This window comes from Alexandromys fortis, unplaced genomic scaffold (genome assembly GCF_014885135.2).
Source record: "Alexandromys fortis isolate MF-2015 unplaced genomic scaffold, M_Fortis_MF-2015_v1.1 scaffold_99, whole genome shotgun sequence".
In the NCBI taxonomy this organism is placed as follows: domain Eukaryota; kingdom Metazoa; phylum Chordata; class Mammalia; order Rodentia; family Cricetidae; genus Alexandromys; species Alexandromys fortis.
In genome coordinates, this window is record NW_026067982.1 from 614414 (window position 1) to 631467 (window position 17054).

The 17054-nt window shown below is 44.5% G+C and overlaps 1 protein-coding gene across 1 annotated transcript in view; it reads right to left on the bottom strand.

Annotated features, from left to right (window-relative positions):
* Positions 1-662: 662 nt before the first annotated feature.
* Positions 663-17054, bottom strand: part of Susd6 (sushi domain containing 6) — a 94013-nt gene continuing 77621 nt past the window's right edge. Inside the window, exons 3-6 of the mRNA XM_050158473.1 lie at positions 10983-11180; positions 9816-9954; positions 7294-7721; positions 663-4760 (exon numbers count right to left, since the gene is read on the bottom strand). Coding sequence (XP_050014430.1) covers positions 4735-4760; positions 7294-7721; positions 9816-9954; positions 10983-11180 — 791 coding nt within the window. The 3' untranslated portion in view covers positions 663-4734. The remainder of the gene's footprint in view (positions 4761-7293; positions 7722-9815; positions 9955-10982; positions 11181-17054) is intronic.

Consider the following 17054-nt stretch of genomic DNA (forward strand, 5'->3'; position numbering starts at 1 on the left):
AACAGACAATGGGTTTCTACTGAAGATAGCTGGTGCTTCTTCTCCCAGGGCCACCCTCCTCTGTACTGCCAGCAGTGGTCTGTGCATTCCCAAGAAGTCCCCTCATCCAATCACCAAACTGTTGGTTCTATGTCCTTAATGAGAGGTTTATGAATCTGTCCAGTTTCCTTAACCCAGCGCCAGGCAGTCTCTTCACAGTGCAACATCTCTTCATGAACTCTCGCCCACATCTACTGTGTCTGTGTGCAGTGTATGTGTGTGGGTACACATGCAGAGGTCAAAGGATGATATCAAATGTTTTCCTCTACTGCTACTGCTGTCCAACTTACTATTCTGGGACAGTCTCTCACTGAACCTGGAGCTCACTAATTAGCTAGACTGGCAGGCCAACAAGCTCGTGATTCTGTCCTCATTTCAGGATTACAGGAACACACCGTCATGCACAGCTTCTATGTGAGTGCGGGGGATCTGAACTCAGGCCCCCATGCTTACTCTTTAGAATTGATCTCTCTTCTCCTCCCTTTTGTGGTACTGGAGATTGAACTTCACACATGCCAGGCAAGAGCTCTAACACTAAGCTAGGGCTTTATCCCCTATACCTATTCTTTTCAATCATCTAGAATTCTGTAGACTTTTTGTGGAAAAAACTACATCTTCCAAAATTGCCTTCATAAGAATTTTTATTATTATTTAGAAATGCAGTTATATACATAGAACAATTAAAATTAAATTAAACTTTGTACAAATATTAAAATACTATCTTCATACCCACTGCAATGTACAGGATACCAAAAAATATATATATAAAATAAAATAAAGCAAACCAGACTGATTGACATCCTGCACAGTCAATTATGCATGTGTTGTTTTAAACCATTATATGAGTACCATTCTGCAAAGGATCCCAAAGTGGTGCACAACCTTAAGAAGCCAGGCCAGTGTGCATACAGCCATGCAGCCCACAGCCATTTCCTCTCCCTACTTGGCAATTTAAGTGGCACCCCTACATCCCCCCAGTAAGCTCTGCTACTAGAAGAGGGTATGGGGGGAAGGGGCTTTGTTCAAAACCCCTACTAGGTTTTCAGCTGGAAACTAAGTCACATCTCAGAAAAACTGGCCCTGCCACCTTCGGCTTTCCAGGGAACCAGCTACCACATCACTCAGTCTAAACATCTGCCAAGGAATTTAATTCTCTAAGGCTGCAGAAGACCCAGCAGGCCCCACAAGAGGCTCCAGCCATACTGTCAGGCATAAGCGCACCTGGAATTGAGCTGTGTAGTAGGCATGCTGTGTCCCTTCTAGCCCCTTTGTTCTTGTTTGTTTTTTTGAGACAGGGTTTCTCTGTAGCTTTGGAGCCTGTCCTGGAACTAGCTCTTGTAGCCCAGACTGTCTTCAAACTCACAGAGATCCACCTGCTTCTGCCTCCTGAGTGCTGGGATTAAAGGCATGCGCCACTACTGCCCCTTTGTTCTTTAAGGAGGTGGAAGGGAGCAAGGATCCAGAAATGTTTGCAGAATATCCCATTTTCTATTCTAGAATGTTCCCCAGGAACAGAGGAAACACTGCTATGTAGGAAGCCAAGTACTTCAAGAGCTCTGATGGGATTGGGAGGAAAAAGGCCAACTGCTCTCTTTCCCCATTCAGCCACTCACAAAGCAGGAAAAGTATACCTTTGTCTTGTAGCCTGGCTTCTCTGCAGAACTGTAAAGCTGGAGCTGGGGGAGGAGGGCAAGATGAATGGGGAAGATGGTATTACTTTAAGTTCTCTTTGCTAATGGAGTGCTTATAGAATGTACATTGAAATGCCTTATAAAAGCAAACAAATCCAAAGTGGTCAGGACTCCGCCCATTTCACAGTTCTCACCCAGTGAAACAGGAATACAGAAACAACACAGAATACAGAACTGGGCAGATAGAGCCTAACTATTAAACTAAGGCATGGAGGGACGGACTTTTCTATTTATGTATTTCACCATTCTGGCCCTTGAAAATTGATAGACTGTGACAGCAAGTCACCAGGATATAAAACCTGCATTGAGTCAGCACAAGTATGAAAAAAAGCAAAAACGTCTCCCAAAACAAAAAAATCTCAGGCAAACAAAAACAAACAAAACCCCAAAACCAAACCAAACCAAAACAACAAACAAAACAAAACAAAACAAAAAACGGTTTAAAAGTCCTTTGGTGCTGACTGTCTCTTGGACAAGTCTGCAGGATGCCCCTGGAGGTGAGCCCAGAAAAGTAGGCTGCCTCACTTCTTCCCACTTGCTCCAAGCTCCTTTCTGCCCAACAGCCTGACATCTGCCACTGACCCTGTTTCTAGCCAGGCTCTACCTCAAGGCAATTAAGTCCTCCAGTCCCTCTGTAAGGGACCAAGTCCAGATGCAAAAACCACAGCACATGGCTGATGGCTAAGAAATTGCTTTAGAAGAAAGAGAAACAACATGGGAAGAAGTAGCAGGTGCCAGCAGCAGCAGCAGGTGGGAAACTTCAAGAACAGACCTTCTCAAAACTAGGGACAGGAGGATGGGGAACATGGCCCTTTTACCCTCCAGTTAGAGAGCCTGGGCTTGTGAGCCCCAGAGAGCAGGTTAATGGATGGGGAGAAGGAAGGAGGCACCAGATTCTTTTACCCAAGGGCCAAGCCAGTCACCTATGTGGCTAAATAAATCCAAAACAAAAAGTGCAATCTGTTAAGGGGTAAAAACGCAGAGTAAAGACACAGAAAAGGGAAGGATCTTCCATTTTTCTTTAAAAAAACCCTTAGAGCAGAATCCAGACTTTTAGAAGAGCAGTAAACAGAAGAGGAAGGCTCCTTCAGAAGACTCCTCCCCTCTGCACCACTTCTCTCTTGAGGAGGGTGGGTATCACTGAGGGTGAAGGAGCGCCATGGTGAGGTGGCTTATGACAGCCACTGCTAAGAGGTGTGCAATATCTCCATTGAGCTTTTGTCTTCTAGTTTAAGCACCTTCTCCAGCCCATTCCTAGCCACCACATTCGCCTGGATACCTGCACAAGAGACTGGCCTCCTGGGTGGGGGTGGGGGAGTAGCCAGCAGGCACTGCCTTTACCCTGAGAGGAAAGGAGATGAGGGTGGTAGAAAGCCTGGCATGACAGGGACTAAAGTGCATTGTAAGTGGAGGCAGTGGCAGTGGGCTAGGGGACGTCATTGCCACTGATGCCTGGAGCTAACCCTGTTAGGTCAGGAACTATAAATACACTGGGCTTTTTATTATTTTTACCACCCCAGATAGGCTCGGGGAGAAACATCATAGGTACAGTCCAGGATTGGCTCTGACGTTTCCCAGCCTTGAGGCTTGAGGGAGGGAGAGACAGAGAGAGAAAGAGAGAGAGAGAAAAAGAGAGAAGAGAGTGAGCAAGCAAAGGAGAGAGAGCTCATTAACACCACATCTATCTTCTCAAGATGGCAGAAGCCTGGTGGGGCTCAGCTACCCAGGCATTCAGTGCTGTGGGAGGACCCAGCACAGAGACTGGAGCACTCCTTCAGTGATAGCGCTTTCTCACTCCCAGGCCTGTATCTCAGGCTTCTGAGTACCCACCAACCCACACCAGCTTTGCAAAGCCGGGGTGCCAGGCATCATTTCTTAGCCCTGCAGGAAAGATAGTGACTTGTCAGCAATGACATGTGGACGAGCATGGGGAAGAGAGGAGAAGCAGTGACACAGCAGGCCACTTCCTGGGCAGAGTTACTAAGGCACATGACTGTGGTGAGGAGGATCCTCGGGACCTGGCCGGAGCTGCCTGCAGCCACGGGGGACTTGGTCTGTACCTCTCAACCTCCCCTCCATCACCACAAACCTAGAATTGGGCAACTTGCCCAGAATGCCAAAACCCAATGAGCTTTTGTTGGCATCTCGCAAATCTCAGAGTTCTGTGGACTGCAAGGAAGCCAGAGCTACCTAGGACAAAGTCCAGGAGACAGCATGCAACTTCCTCTTAACCAGGAACAGAATCCAAGGCCAAGGCAGCCAGTGCTGGAAGCAGGAAGTGAGAACTTGCATATTAGGAAGACAATCATTATCTGACAACCTCCTTCCCTCCCACAGGTCTTCTGGGTACTTCTTGGAAATTCAAAGAGCCAGGAGGCTGCACCTGGGCTGGACAGCTGAGTGCTGAGTAGGTTTGACATGGCTTCCCAAACCTATCCTCAGTCAAGGAAGATGCCGTCAGTGTCAACACACAGGGCAAGCTCAAGGACCCATATTCTGGCCCTAAAAAGAGTCACTCCTGCTCTGAGGGCCTTACTGTTCAATCCGTTTCTGCAGCCCCAAGCCCAGCCCCTGTGTACAGATGGCAATAGCCACTAAGGCCTGTGAACAGCAACCCACCTGCACAACAGGGAACCTGGACAGGGTGGGGGAAGGCACAAGTAAACAGCAGTGCTCAGGCCCTCATGGCTGTGGGGCGGCCACCAGAGAGCTGGCTGGAAGGGACCCAGTGGCTCGGGGAAAGGGAGGGTTCAATCCAGCACATTCAGACATGTCCCTGACAGATGGGAAGGCTGGGCCAGGCAAAGCGCCAGGTCCTCCAGCTGTGGGCAGATGGTGAGAATCTTCCTTGAGTATCCAGCGGGGTGGCCTGCAGGCCCTCAGATACACACAGAGACACAGGTGGCAGCTCAGGCATCCAGGTGGAGCAACTGGAGAGGACATGGTACTCAAACCCACGGGAGGAGAGAGGACGGGCAGAGAGGAGAGAGGCCAGTGGCAGTCCTCATGCTTCTTTCAACAGTGGGATATCTGCAGAAAGACGGGGAGGGAAGAACTGTAGTTACCTAAGGCGTCCTTCAGTATTACTCCACCTTAGGGACCCCACACAGCCCCATTTAAAGAAGTAAATGTTCTGCTGCATCTAAGCAAGTAAGAATGTCCTGCTTTCTGTCTCATCTCTCCCGCTGCCTGTATGATAAGATCACAGTGCTGAGCCTGGCATTCACACACTTTCTGGTCCCACCACCATGACTCTGCCTCCTTTCTCTGCTGGTCTAGTTACTCTCAATTCTCCAATCTTGCTCTAAGAAGCCACAAAGTCCCATCATTTCTTTAAAGCCATCTGCCACCTGTGTGAACCTGGACAAATCACTTTGTTTCTCTGGGGTTTGATCTTCTCATAGGTCACCAGATGGGGGAAGGTCAGACACCTGTGTCAAGCTCCTGACTTCCTAGGATATCAGTCTTAGGTAGGTGTCTTATTTTCTGAATACTTCATTATGACATCAGCTCTTCAATTTTATTTCATTATTGCATTTTTTTTGCTTAAAAAATTTTTAATTTTATGTGCACTAGTGTGCATGTATGTCTGTGTGAGGGTGTCAGATTCTTGGAGTTACAGACAGTTGTGAGCTGCCACGTGGGTGCTGGGGAATCAAACTTGGGTCCTCTAGGAGAATAGCTAGTTCTCTTAACCGCTGAGTCAGCCCTCATTATTGTATTTTAAACTTTACTCCTGTTTATTTTTAAATGTATGTGTGTGTATACAGCTGCACACTGTAGGAAGTATGTGATACTATGCATCTGTACCTGCATGTCAGATAACAACTTTTCAGAGTTAGTTCTCATTCTACCACGTGGGGCCCGGGGATCAAATTCAGATCATCAGGTTTGGTAGCAAGAGCCTTTACCTGCTGAGTCATCATGCTGACCGTAGGAGAGAAAGGGTCTATGCAGTTCAAACTAACCTGGACTTGTGTGTGGTTCTCTTGCCCCAGTCTCTGAAATGCTAGGATTGTAGGCCTGAGACACCATATCTGGCCAGCATTACAATTACTGGCTCCATAATTTCTCCAATGCAGACCCCACTATCTTCCAACTGATACTCCATGCAACAGAGAGCATGTTGTCTGCTTGAGTCAGATCTGAAACCTCATTTGGAACTAAACAGAAAATGGGGCTTCAAAAAGGTTCGCTCAAGCCAGACGTGATGACACATTACTGTTAATGCCAGCAGAATACTTTTAACTGGAGGCAGAGGCAGGCTAATCTCTGTGGGTTTGAGGCCAGCCTGGTCTACATAGTGAGTTTCAGGCCAGCCAAGGCTACATTGTGAGATCCTGTCTTTAATTAAAAAAAAAAAAAAAGCTTGCTTAAGCTAGCACATGGGAGACAGCTGTGATTAGCCACGTGGGAGGTTGAGGCTGAAGGATAATGGTTTCTAAGGCAGCCTGGGCTTATGCAGAGAGGCCTTGTCTCTGAAAACAACAACAAAATAGCAAACAAAAGTGCCTGAACCAAAAACACAAACAAGTAGTCATCAAGGAAAAATAAGGAACCTCCTTGGCTCCTGAGCAAAGATAAAGGATGCCACGCGTCCTTAGCCACATCTCGTAGTAGATGTACCCAAGGGTCCAGAGGTAACTGTCACATCCAAACTGGATCAGTTATTACAGGGCCCTTGCCATCTCTTTCCAACAAAGAGCAACTAAGGCAAGCTACTGATAGACACATTTCTAAATGTCTGACATGGCCTCTCTCCAGCACACAGCGTCTGTGAAGTTTCTTCTGGCTCTTTCAGAAAGGCACAAAGTGTTACTATCTACAGGGAGCTTCTAAGCTTTGTCTGAATCCTGAACTATACTGAGATTCTTTAAAGTGACAGATTCGAATGTTAGTTAAATTCCCCAGACTCCAGCAAAGGTAGATTGTGAGTAGACAACACTCTATGGCCAGTCTGACACAAAGGAGTTAGAGTTACCTAGGAGCCCTCACAGACTGAGGTTAAAAATCCTGGTTGGTCACAGTCATTTAGCTTTAACTCTCAGCTGTCAGTTACCAGTGGATAAATGACAAGTGAAACTGGTTCCAATTTCTCCATCTCTAACGTGGGGACAGTCATAAATACCTACACTCAAGCCTAAATGATTTGGACAGCACAAGGAAACCAGCAATATACTCCTGTGTAAAATGAAGCAGTGGTCTCTACAAGACAAGTAGACTACAATTTTCTCAACAGTACAGCCCAAGGTCTCCTTGTTATTTTCTGCCTTCCATGAACACAAAACTTTTAACAGCTCTATACCCTGAACACCATCCAGCTGGGTTAGCGAAGCCTATGGCTGTGGACAGCATTAGACTCTAGAGCCATCGAAATTCAATGAAGTCTCCCTATGAGAGCCCAAAGCTTTACCTGGCATTTTGAGGACCAAATTCTACTTTGTACTCTGGCTATTATCTTTTTTGGGGAGGTGTGTGTGTGTGAAAATATACCAGTTATCATAGTGGCCCACAGGGCTTCCCCATTCCCAGCAACAATCCATGTTTAGCAAAGACCGCTTACCATCTGTGTACTCCTCTGATGTGAGGGATAAAAGGCTTTGTATGTCACTGTTCTCCGAATCTGCAGTGTCTTTGTGTGTCAGCCGGCTGCTCCCTGAGCCGGCCACCCAGGAAGATGTGGTTGCCTGGTGCACCATCACAGTCTCTGAGCCCTGGGAACCCCAGGCTTCACACAGCCCAGAATGGCCAGGGGCCTCATCCTCTCCACCTGCAGAGGAGCAGGCACCCTGGCCCTGCAGCTGCTGTTCCCTTGGCACATTCCTCCCACTAGGTGCAGACCCTTCCGACAGAACGATCTGTACTCTAGGGTCAGCTGGTGGCATGCAGTGACCAGAACTGCCATACACAGCTTCCTCGTATGAAGGTAGTGCAACCTGGACCCCATCCACCATGATGGAGACTTGGTCACCAGAAACTCCCTGGTCACGCCTGCATTAGAAAAGAACAAGACAAAATAAGAATCTGAGTAACAAAGAGGTGACTCAATAACATTATACCAATAAAATCCATCATTTTCCAGCACTTATTATATGCCATCAAGTAGGAAGTGCTTTAAACACTTTAGAACACTGACTGGAACTTCACCTGAGCCCTTTCATGTAGGGATTCACCAAGAATGTAGGCTTGGTTCAGGGAAGTTAATAACTGCTTGGCAGTCTGAGAGCTGGTAAGGGATGGACTTGAGATTGAATCCAGTTTTACATACTTTTAAAGAATGTTCTTAGGGTTGGAGAGGATGGTTCAATGGTTAAGAGCACTGGCTACTCTTCCAAAGGACCTGGGATTTGATTCCAGCATCCACATATCATACACAGACAAGTAAAACACTCAGACATCTTGCCGGGCATGGTAGTGCATGCCTTTAATCCCAGTAATTGGGAGGCTGTTGCAGGAAGATCTCTATAAATTTGAGGCCAGATTGTCTACAGAATGAGAATCATGTCTTAAAAAACAAACAAACAAAAAACCAAAAAACAAAAACCACAGCCAGGCGGTGGTGGTGCACACCTTTAATTCCAGCACTTGGGAGGCAGAAGCAGGCATATCTCTGTGAGTTTTAAGGCCAGCCTGGTCTACAGAGCAAGCTCCAGGACAAGCACCTAAGCTACAGTGACCTATACCAGCATTACCATTGCTCACAAGTGATTAGCTCCTGATTTCCTTACTTGTACTTGGCAGACACAATCTACACTGCCTAATTCAAATATGTATACACCTAGGACAATTAGCATCCCTAAAAGTACCCAGAGATTTCTGAATGAGAAACTGCAAAAGAATTATTTTTTTGCTGGGCATGGTTACACATGCCTTTAATCCCAATACTCAGGAGGCATCTGTGAGTTCTAGGTCAGTCTGCTCTATAGAATGAGTTCCAGGTCAGCCTGTTCTACAGAGTGAGTTCCAGGACACCAATGGCTACAAAGGAAAACTCTGCCTTAAAAAACAAAAACCAAAAAATTATATTCATTTATTTAGTGGATGTTGTCCTCTGATCTCCACATGTATATCATGGTATGGCACATGCCCACTTACATAGTAAATATAATTAAATAGTTCCCTTCAAAATACCTCTTTAAAAATAATTGCTATTCCTCCTTCCTTCTAAACAAAACAAGGGGAAGAAAGAAGAATTACATTCCCATACTGAAATTCACTTCAGGGTAGTCTGTATTTTTAAGTTCCAAATCTGGAGCATTTTATAGAATGTGGTTTCATCTAGACTGTTGTGCCTGAGAGCTAAAACATGACTAATGTAGGACCATGAATGAATATAAATGGCCTATTCTTCAAAGCATGAGGTACCCTCAAGCACTGAGCAACTATAGATGCCAAGGTAGTGCAGGAGAAAAGTCCCCCATTCCCACTGGGGCACTACTCCCACTTGTCACTCCCATCTCCTGAGTCTAGGCTAATTAATTATAATACATTATAAGAGAGAAAGGGAGAATCTGCAGAGAAGAAAACCCACTTCTTATGATTTCAGAATGGTACCATGGTCCTGGATTTTTGTTACACATTAAAATTATCTGAGAAGCTTTCTAGAAAATGATAAGGTCACAATCCCACTCCGAACTGAATAAATTAGAACTTGGGGGAAACCAAGGTGCAGGAGCAGGAAGAGGTAGCTTGCAAATGCAATCATGTATCAACATCATACAGAGAACAATAAATCCTAGCACTGTGCCTTAGCTCCAAGTATTTCAGAAGTGATGCTAATGCTGCTAGAACCACACTCCAGAGACAAGTGGAAATGCCATGGCCTTGAGGTAGAACAGATTTAGGTTCAAATCTCAGTTCTGCAATCAACCCGAGATATAATGTGAATGCTTCAGTTTCTTTGTCTGTAATGTTCCCATTAGGTTCAAAATTAGTAATGTATGTAAACGAAACTACAGTGCCAGGCATATCCAGGAGTTTAACATACAGCCAGACCTTCTTCTCCACTTCCCTAAGATACAGACTAGTAGAGGCTGTAGGCCAACTATCAGTCTCGCGAAGATGGTTGACTAACACTGTGCTCACCTGCTATGATGGAAAGACTTCAGCTTTGGCTGCAGCAGTACAAACAGCACCACGAGGAGGAGAATGAGTGCCACAGAGCTGGCAGTGGAAGCCACTATGGACAGCGCAGGGACCCCAAGGGACGTGTGCGTTTCTTTGTCTACGGAAACAAGTCATCACAAACATTTGGTACCCAGAAACATAACAGATGAGCTCTATGGATGATGTAGCCAAATATTCCCTGCATGGTAATATACAGAAACATTTATTTTACAGCTGGGCCCTTTCAGGAAAAAAAAATCTTATAAAGTGGCCTATGTATGTATGGTGTTTCTGCAAACATTTCCTTTTCCTGTTTCCTGAGTAAGACCCCCCCCCCCCCACTCACTCAGTTAACTGGTACCTAAGCTCACTTAACTCTGGAGTTCTTAAAATACCAATAGCAAGCTGATGAACACAAACCATTAAAAGGGCCACATTTTTCTACCACCTTGAATTCCACCATATTTTCCCCATACAGCAGGATAATTAAGAAGTGGGCAAATAATAAGGTCTTGTCCTAAGTCCCTCAGTCTTCATTGTAAACCCCATATTGTTTCCCATCCTCTTCTGAGGTGTTACAGGTTAGGCATGTTCTGGTCTCGAAGCCCAAGTGTGAAGCAAGAGAAAAGACCATTCAACATACAACACACATTTTCCTCTAAGACTCTGTATTTTTATGTCATCCAAGACAAGATAGGGCAGTAAATAAAAAGGATTCTGTACAGCAAGGCCAGAGCTCCATAACAAAACCATCACTTTCTATTCAAGGGAAAAATGAAATGGAAGAGATACTGGAAAATGTGAAAATGTGTTGGCGCTGTGCTCGCTGCTTGCTGTTAGCGGACAGAATACAGCCCAAGGTCATCAACATCTGACTAGACAGACAGAGATCCTGACATCAAAGGCATTTTACATAGTCAGGCAGATGCCTCATTAAAGACACAGAACTTCTCAATGGTCCAGTGGAATGCAACGTGACATGCACCAGCAACTCCAATGATATCCACAAAGACATGGAATACCAAAGGAAGAGGAGACAAAGGGCTTAACATAGCCAAGGGAGGGCTCAAGAAAGCATGCACCATTCCCCAGAAACTAGGAGAAAAGCAGGATCCAGGCACTACCCCATTTCACTCGTAGACTGACCTTCATTGAGGTGACAGCTAACCTCCATGGCCGGCTTCCACTCGCCATCCTTGCAGGTCAGGTACTTGTAGTCGCCCTTCAACATGTAGCCTTCTGCACATAGGTACTCGATGACACTGCCTGCTGTCAAGGGGTCTTTACAGGGCCGGGGGTGGCAAATGTAGCCACCATTCTCTGGCTCTGGGGGCAGAGGACACACTGCAAAGAAAGAGGGAGATAGAATCACAATGAGGCTTTCAATGGGCATGTGCTCTCAGTAGCATGGTCCTGAAATACTAAGAGCATAGAACCATCCTTGGAAAAGCCTGTTGAACTAGTATGGAATTCAAGTTGTCACTGACAGAGAAGGAAGTACATTTGTCAGTCTGGGTTCTTACAGCATTTTTCTACTCCCCACTGGCCAGCAGACTCCAGAAAAGTTCTGTACCTGCTGTAATTTGGACCTGATTCTAACAGCGCCTACTAACAGTGAGTCAGGCTGAGTGAGGATAAAGCATGGGCAACTCATTATGGCAAGTGTTAGGTTGTTTACAACAATTCCAGGAAGGGACTCCCTGATGTAATTGAAACATGAGTTTGGCTTCTGAGAAGATTCCAGAGAGCTTTCCTGGGAGGTTTCCCAAGCCTTGTGCACCTTCTCTTGTCTGCCAGGCTTCACTTCCCACAATAAACCCCACATTTCTCCTCTAGGCATGACAATCTAGTTTTAAAGTCATCATCATCTCTTAAAGTTCTGTGCAATAATTATCATTTCTTCCATCTGACAATGAGACTATTAAATCCCACAAAGGGAAGCAACTTTTAGCCAAGATTAGGACAGGGTGAATGTCAACTTGGGAACCAGAGTCAGGTCCTCTGATTCTAACCCTGAGCTCTTCTTCCCATGAGCTGACTGATTTATAAAGTTATGTGTACCAAGATCACATCCGTTCACTCCCTCAATCTTGTCAACTAAAGTGATGGCAAACAAGGTGTAGGTGTTGTGGGACTGTGGTTTAGAGAAGCTGTCACAGCATCATAGGATCTGGAAGGTCTCAGCAGCTCTCAGGAGAAGGGAATTATTTCTATTTCAGACAGATTACAGAACTGAATTCCAAGCCACGTAATGCAAGGGGAGTGTTTCTAGCTAAACTTGAGGAGTCCAGTCGTAACATGAGGGAATCCCTGAAAGGCTAGCCTGGGAGAAGGCAGTATGACCAGGCACTCATGACCTCCAACTTTCTAAATGTTTTACAAACACAAGATACAACACAGATTTTTCCAAAGGAAATTCAGTTTTGCTGACTACATGCCAGCCTATCCCTTGTATCACAGAGACATCTGTGTGGGAATCAGAATGATCTTTCCTTTTCTCACTTCCTCCAAAAGGCCCAGAGTGACTGGGAATTGCACAAGAGTGTCTGACTATCAAGATAAGGCCCTGGCTCACTTCCATGTGAAAACCCCAGACTACATTCAGTAGACATAACCTTGCAGCCTCCCACTAACTCTGACCCAGAATGCTATTATGCAGGTTGACTCAAGTCTGGCCGGGGGAAGATATTAGATGCAAAAAAGATCCTCACCCTCAGGCTGCACATCCTTAGAGGTAGGAATATGTCATTTTCTCTTGTTTTGTCATTTAAGTACATTTATAGTTTTCCTTGGGCATTACTTGGAACTGAACCAGGGACTTGTACATGCTAGATAAGCATCTACCACTCAGACACTCCCATTCACTTTCCCATTTATTTGTTCCATTGGTAATACTTTGATTTCAGGGCCTTACACATACTAGTATATACTCTACCACTGAGCTACAGTTTAAGCTCAACAATTTTTTAAAAGTTGCTAATTTAAAAAGTTGCCAAAGGATCAGTAAGTCTGACAGCAAGTATGGAACTAGAAGATGAATCCAAATATGAGGCCCTATCCCCTTAAAGGACACACCTCTGATATCCCTACCACCTACACAGCTCAAAGTCCTGAACAGGAAGGAAGTGAATGTATGTATTTCCGTAGTATTCAAAGTGGTGGCCAAGTCATTCAGAGAGCTGGCCAACAAACCAGCTGCTTTACTACTTCATTTTCCATCTTTTGTTCAGAGTAGTAAACCCCCCTCAGACCTTCTGACTGACTCTTGTTTCTCTACAGACTGTATATAATTGGTTCATTTCCTGGGCATAATTAATGTTGAACATTCAGGGCAGTTCCTGAAAGCAGGCAGAACCCACAGGCCAGCGAGCTTGGAAAAGGCTCTCAGAGGAAAGGCTAGGATTCTAAGGCCATGCCTATTATGCTACATATTTTTTCCTCTATAAATCCCATAAATAGATAGGATCTCAGCATATATGTGGCTTAAAGTTAAAAAAATAAAGTGTACAGTGAAAAGCCAGGCATTCCCTTGTGCTCTGGCCAATCAGTTCCTTCCAAAGATACTCAGCATGTAGTTTCCCCTTATGCTTCTAAGAAAATCTCCGCATGCAGACTTATTCTAATATGTCCCAAAGAATGGGATTCTTACTTCAAGAGAGAGAGCATAGAGCAGCAAAAATAGCAGCTTGTATGGGGGCTCAGAACAACTCTGGGAGAAGTGGCGCTTCTTTTCATCAGGAGAGGCGGGGTAATTTGAAACAAATGCAATGAGAATAGAGAATATAAGTTAAACCGAGAGAATTCAAAGTATCCCAGTTTACCTAAACTGATTAACAAAAACCTTAGCAAGGACCTTGACTCACAATAAGAGAAGCTTGTTATATGTTTAAAGTTCTTAACAAAAACAGTTCAGTCTAATTTAAGATGGACCAGATTATATCAGCAATATAACAAAAAATAAACTTGGTTTAAAAATTATTTTGTGTTTATCTATGAAAGTCATTCAAGGTAGCAAGCTGGAATACAGCAGCTTCAGCATCAAAACAGACCCGGGTTCAAGAAAATAAAGAAGCTTTAGAATAAAGAGTCAGAAAACAACAGGCAAAGCCACTTTGAGGTATCAATGGTACACATGCAAAATGTTCTTTAGTCCAAAGAGGGAATGTGGCCACAGGAAAGATAAAGTATAGGCCTTCAGTGAAGCCTGAAATTCACAGGAAAGGGAAGACCATCCAGGGAAACCAAAGCCCACAAAGCAGATGAAATACTCAGCAACTTTGGGAAGCCATGGTCCTGGCCAGGAGGCTGACAATCTATCCTTCAGATTTTCTTGGGAAATTCCTCACACAAAGAGGGAATTTCAAGCTTTGTTCTTAACCCTGGGAATACAATGAACTCATCTGATTTGGCAATATTACTTAATTTTTAAGAGGGCTAGAAAGCCAGATGAATTACAGGGGAAAAGATTCATTCTCCTAGCTGCTATCTCTGAACTCTATCATCTCCCACACATACTTAGGGCCCTAGTGTTAAATGGCTTGTCTCCTCTGAGACTTTCTCAACAGGAACACTCAGCTCCATAAATTTTGAGTAAAGCAATATCTGAAACTGTCTTGTCCCATGCCAAGTACATGACAGATATTGATAATTCTTTGTTTACTTTCACATAGCAAAGTAAACCCTCAGGGGAAGGGGCTAACCCATCATTCTCCAGGGGAAGCTAACATAACATACTGTGAGCATTCAGTGACCTTCTAGCCAGGCAGCACTGGGAATGTAAGTTAGAGAGAACTGATCCAGCTGAAGTTTCTGCTTCAGGTTCACCTTGGCCTCACACATGCCTCAAAAGCCAACAAGAACCCAAAAGCCCTTCTAAATGTCCCGCTTTTGTTGTTCTGGTGCCCATTCTTTCAGGAAAGAGACAAATTACAGCAAATTTTTATAACAGCTCAACAAGCAAAATTAAAACTCCAGGAAGGGCCTTGGGGTAAACAGAACAAATACTTGAACCCTTTCAGACAAGTAGGAAGCTATAGAAAGTAGGGGTATGCAGCCAGCCCCAAGACTCTAAGGGATTAGAGGTGGGACGGGCTGGCAAACATTTAAATATCCAGCGTGTTTTCAAAAGACTAAACAAAAGAGGTTTCTGACTAACAGCCACCAAGAAAATATTACACTATCAAACACAGGAGCCACAGGTTTAACAAACTGCGTTGTGTTTAAGTGTTCACTGGAGGTCTGAAGTAACACAGTTTCACACTAAAATGTGTTAGCATTTGGGATACAAATGAGCACAAAGAAACAGGTGTTTAGAGGACTGGAGAGATGGCTCAGCAGTTAAGAGCAATGACTGATCTTCCAGAAAATCAGGGTTCCTTTCCTAGCAGCGCATGGGGTATCTCACAATCCTTTATAACTCCAATTCCAAGGGATTCAATGCCTTCTTCTGGCCTCTACAGATGTTTTATGCATGTGATGTACAGACTACAAGCAGGCAGAACACTCAGACACATAAAATAAAAAATAAATCTTGAAAAAAGTGTTTAATTTGAAGGAAGATGGCCAGAGAGAAGCTCTCCTGGGAACTGACAGTCGGGGAGAGGAAGAGAAAGAGGTCCCAGGCCCAAGTCTCAGTAATCACTGGAGCAGGGCTGAGGTAGTACTGTAAATGCCCTATTGAGCTACAGTTACAGAAAAGAAGTAACAAGAAAGAACATAACAGTATGAATAGAACCTAGGGTCTAAATTCCTTGGCCTGTTAGCAGCATGACCTCCTTCCTCCCCTTCCACTTTACACCTGTCTCTTTTTCCTGGCTATGCCCAGGAGAAAAGAGCTCTGTTTCATCATGTTTTCCCTTCCTTGCTACAGGCTCAAATGACTGTGGGCTGGAATGGTGAGCCACTGTCTCCTTTTAAGTTGCTTTTCTCAAGGACTTTGTCACAATAACTGAAAGCTAACAACAGGGCTAGGAAAGGCTTCAGTTAATGGTTAGCAGAGTCTTCTTGGCTAAATATTGGAAGATAGGTTTGTGGACCCCCCCCAAAAAAAAATAAACCAGCAAAGATCTATATGATGAGCATGAGACGTGATCAGGTGTGGTGGCCACACTTCTATAACTCTACCATCAGGAGGCTGAAGCAGGAGGATTCTGAGTTCAAGAGGACAGCCTAGACTATACAGGGAGATGTTGCCTCCCCCACTCCTGAAAAAAAAAAGCAGTCATGCAAAAACTCAGCATTTCACACAGAGGACCCTGTAAGGTTAGTTAGAAGAGGACTATCTATTCACTTGTAAAACTCTTTCTTCATGTGTAAAGGTTCAATTTCTACTTCCAGTTTATTAGCAGTAGAGCCAGAGAAAAGACAAGGGGATTATGGAAAGTAGAGCTGTTCAAATATGTTGTGTAGCACGAATAATAAAAACCCAGAGACAGATATTGTGGCTCAAGCTGAAGATCAGAAAAGCAAAGCAACCAGCCACTCTAACTCAGATCGAAATGAGCAATCCTGTCTCCATGAATCCTCAGACCGAGACTGAGACTTGTCTCCTTCCTCCCATCTTATCTTCCTCTCTAGTGCTGGGATTAAAGGTGTGCACCACCATTGCCCAGCCCCTATGGCTAACCAGTATGACTGCTGGGATGAAAGGTGTGTGCCAACAATGCCTGGTCTGTATAGGTGACTAGTGTGGCTGCTTTGCACTCTGATCTTCAGGCAACCTTTATTTATTAAAATACAAACATTATACCACTACAATGTTGTTTTGTGCAGGAAACAGTAGTTACTGTACACAGCTGTCTAGGAGCACCAAGCAACTTTCCTGAGTTCCTTTTCCATGATGCATTTTACACATGAGGACAAAGAGACTCTTCTGAGTTGAATGACTTTCCCCAAGGCTGACCTGCACGTGCTTGTTCAAAGAGAAGGCAAAAAGCATCCCAGACAAGTTGGAATTAGAGCATTATAAATACAGAAAGAAGACCACCTAGTGATGGTCAAAGGTTTCTGTGATATCCTTCACAAGTTGAGTCTTAACAGCTCATGCTTACTGATACATGCCAGGCACTATTTTAAGCAGTTTACATGTGGAATTCCTTTATCTTTCACAATACACCACACACAGACACACACACACACACACACACACACACACACACACACGTGTGCATATACAAATTTATCTTAAATATACTCATAGCACAATACAGATGTGGAAAG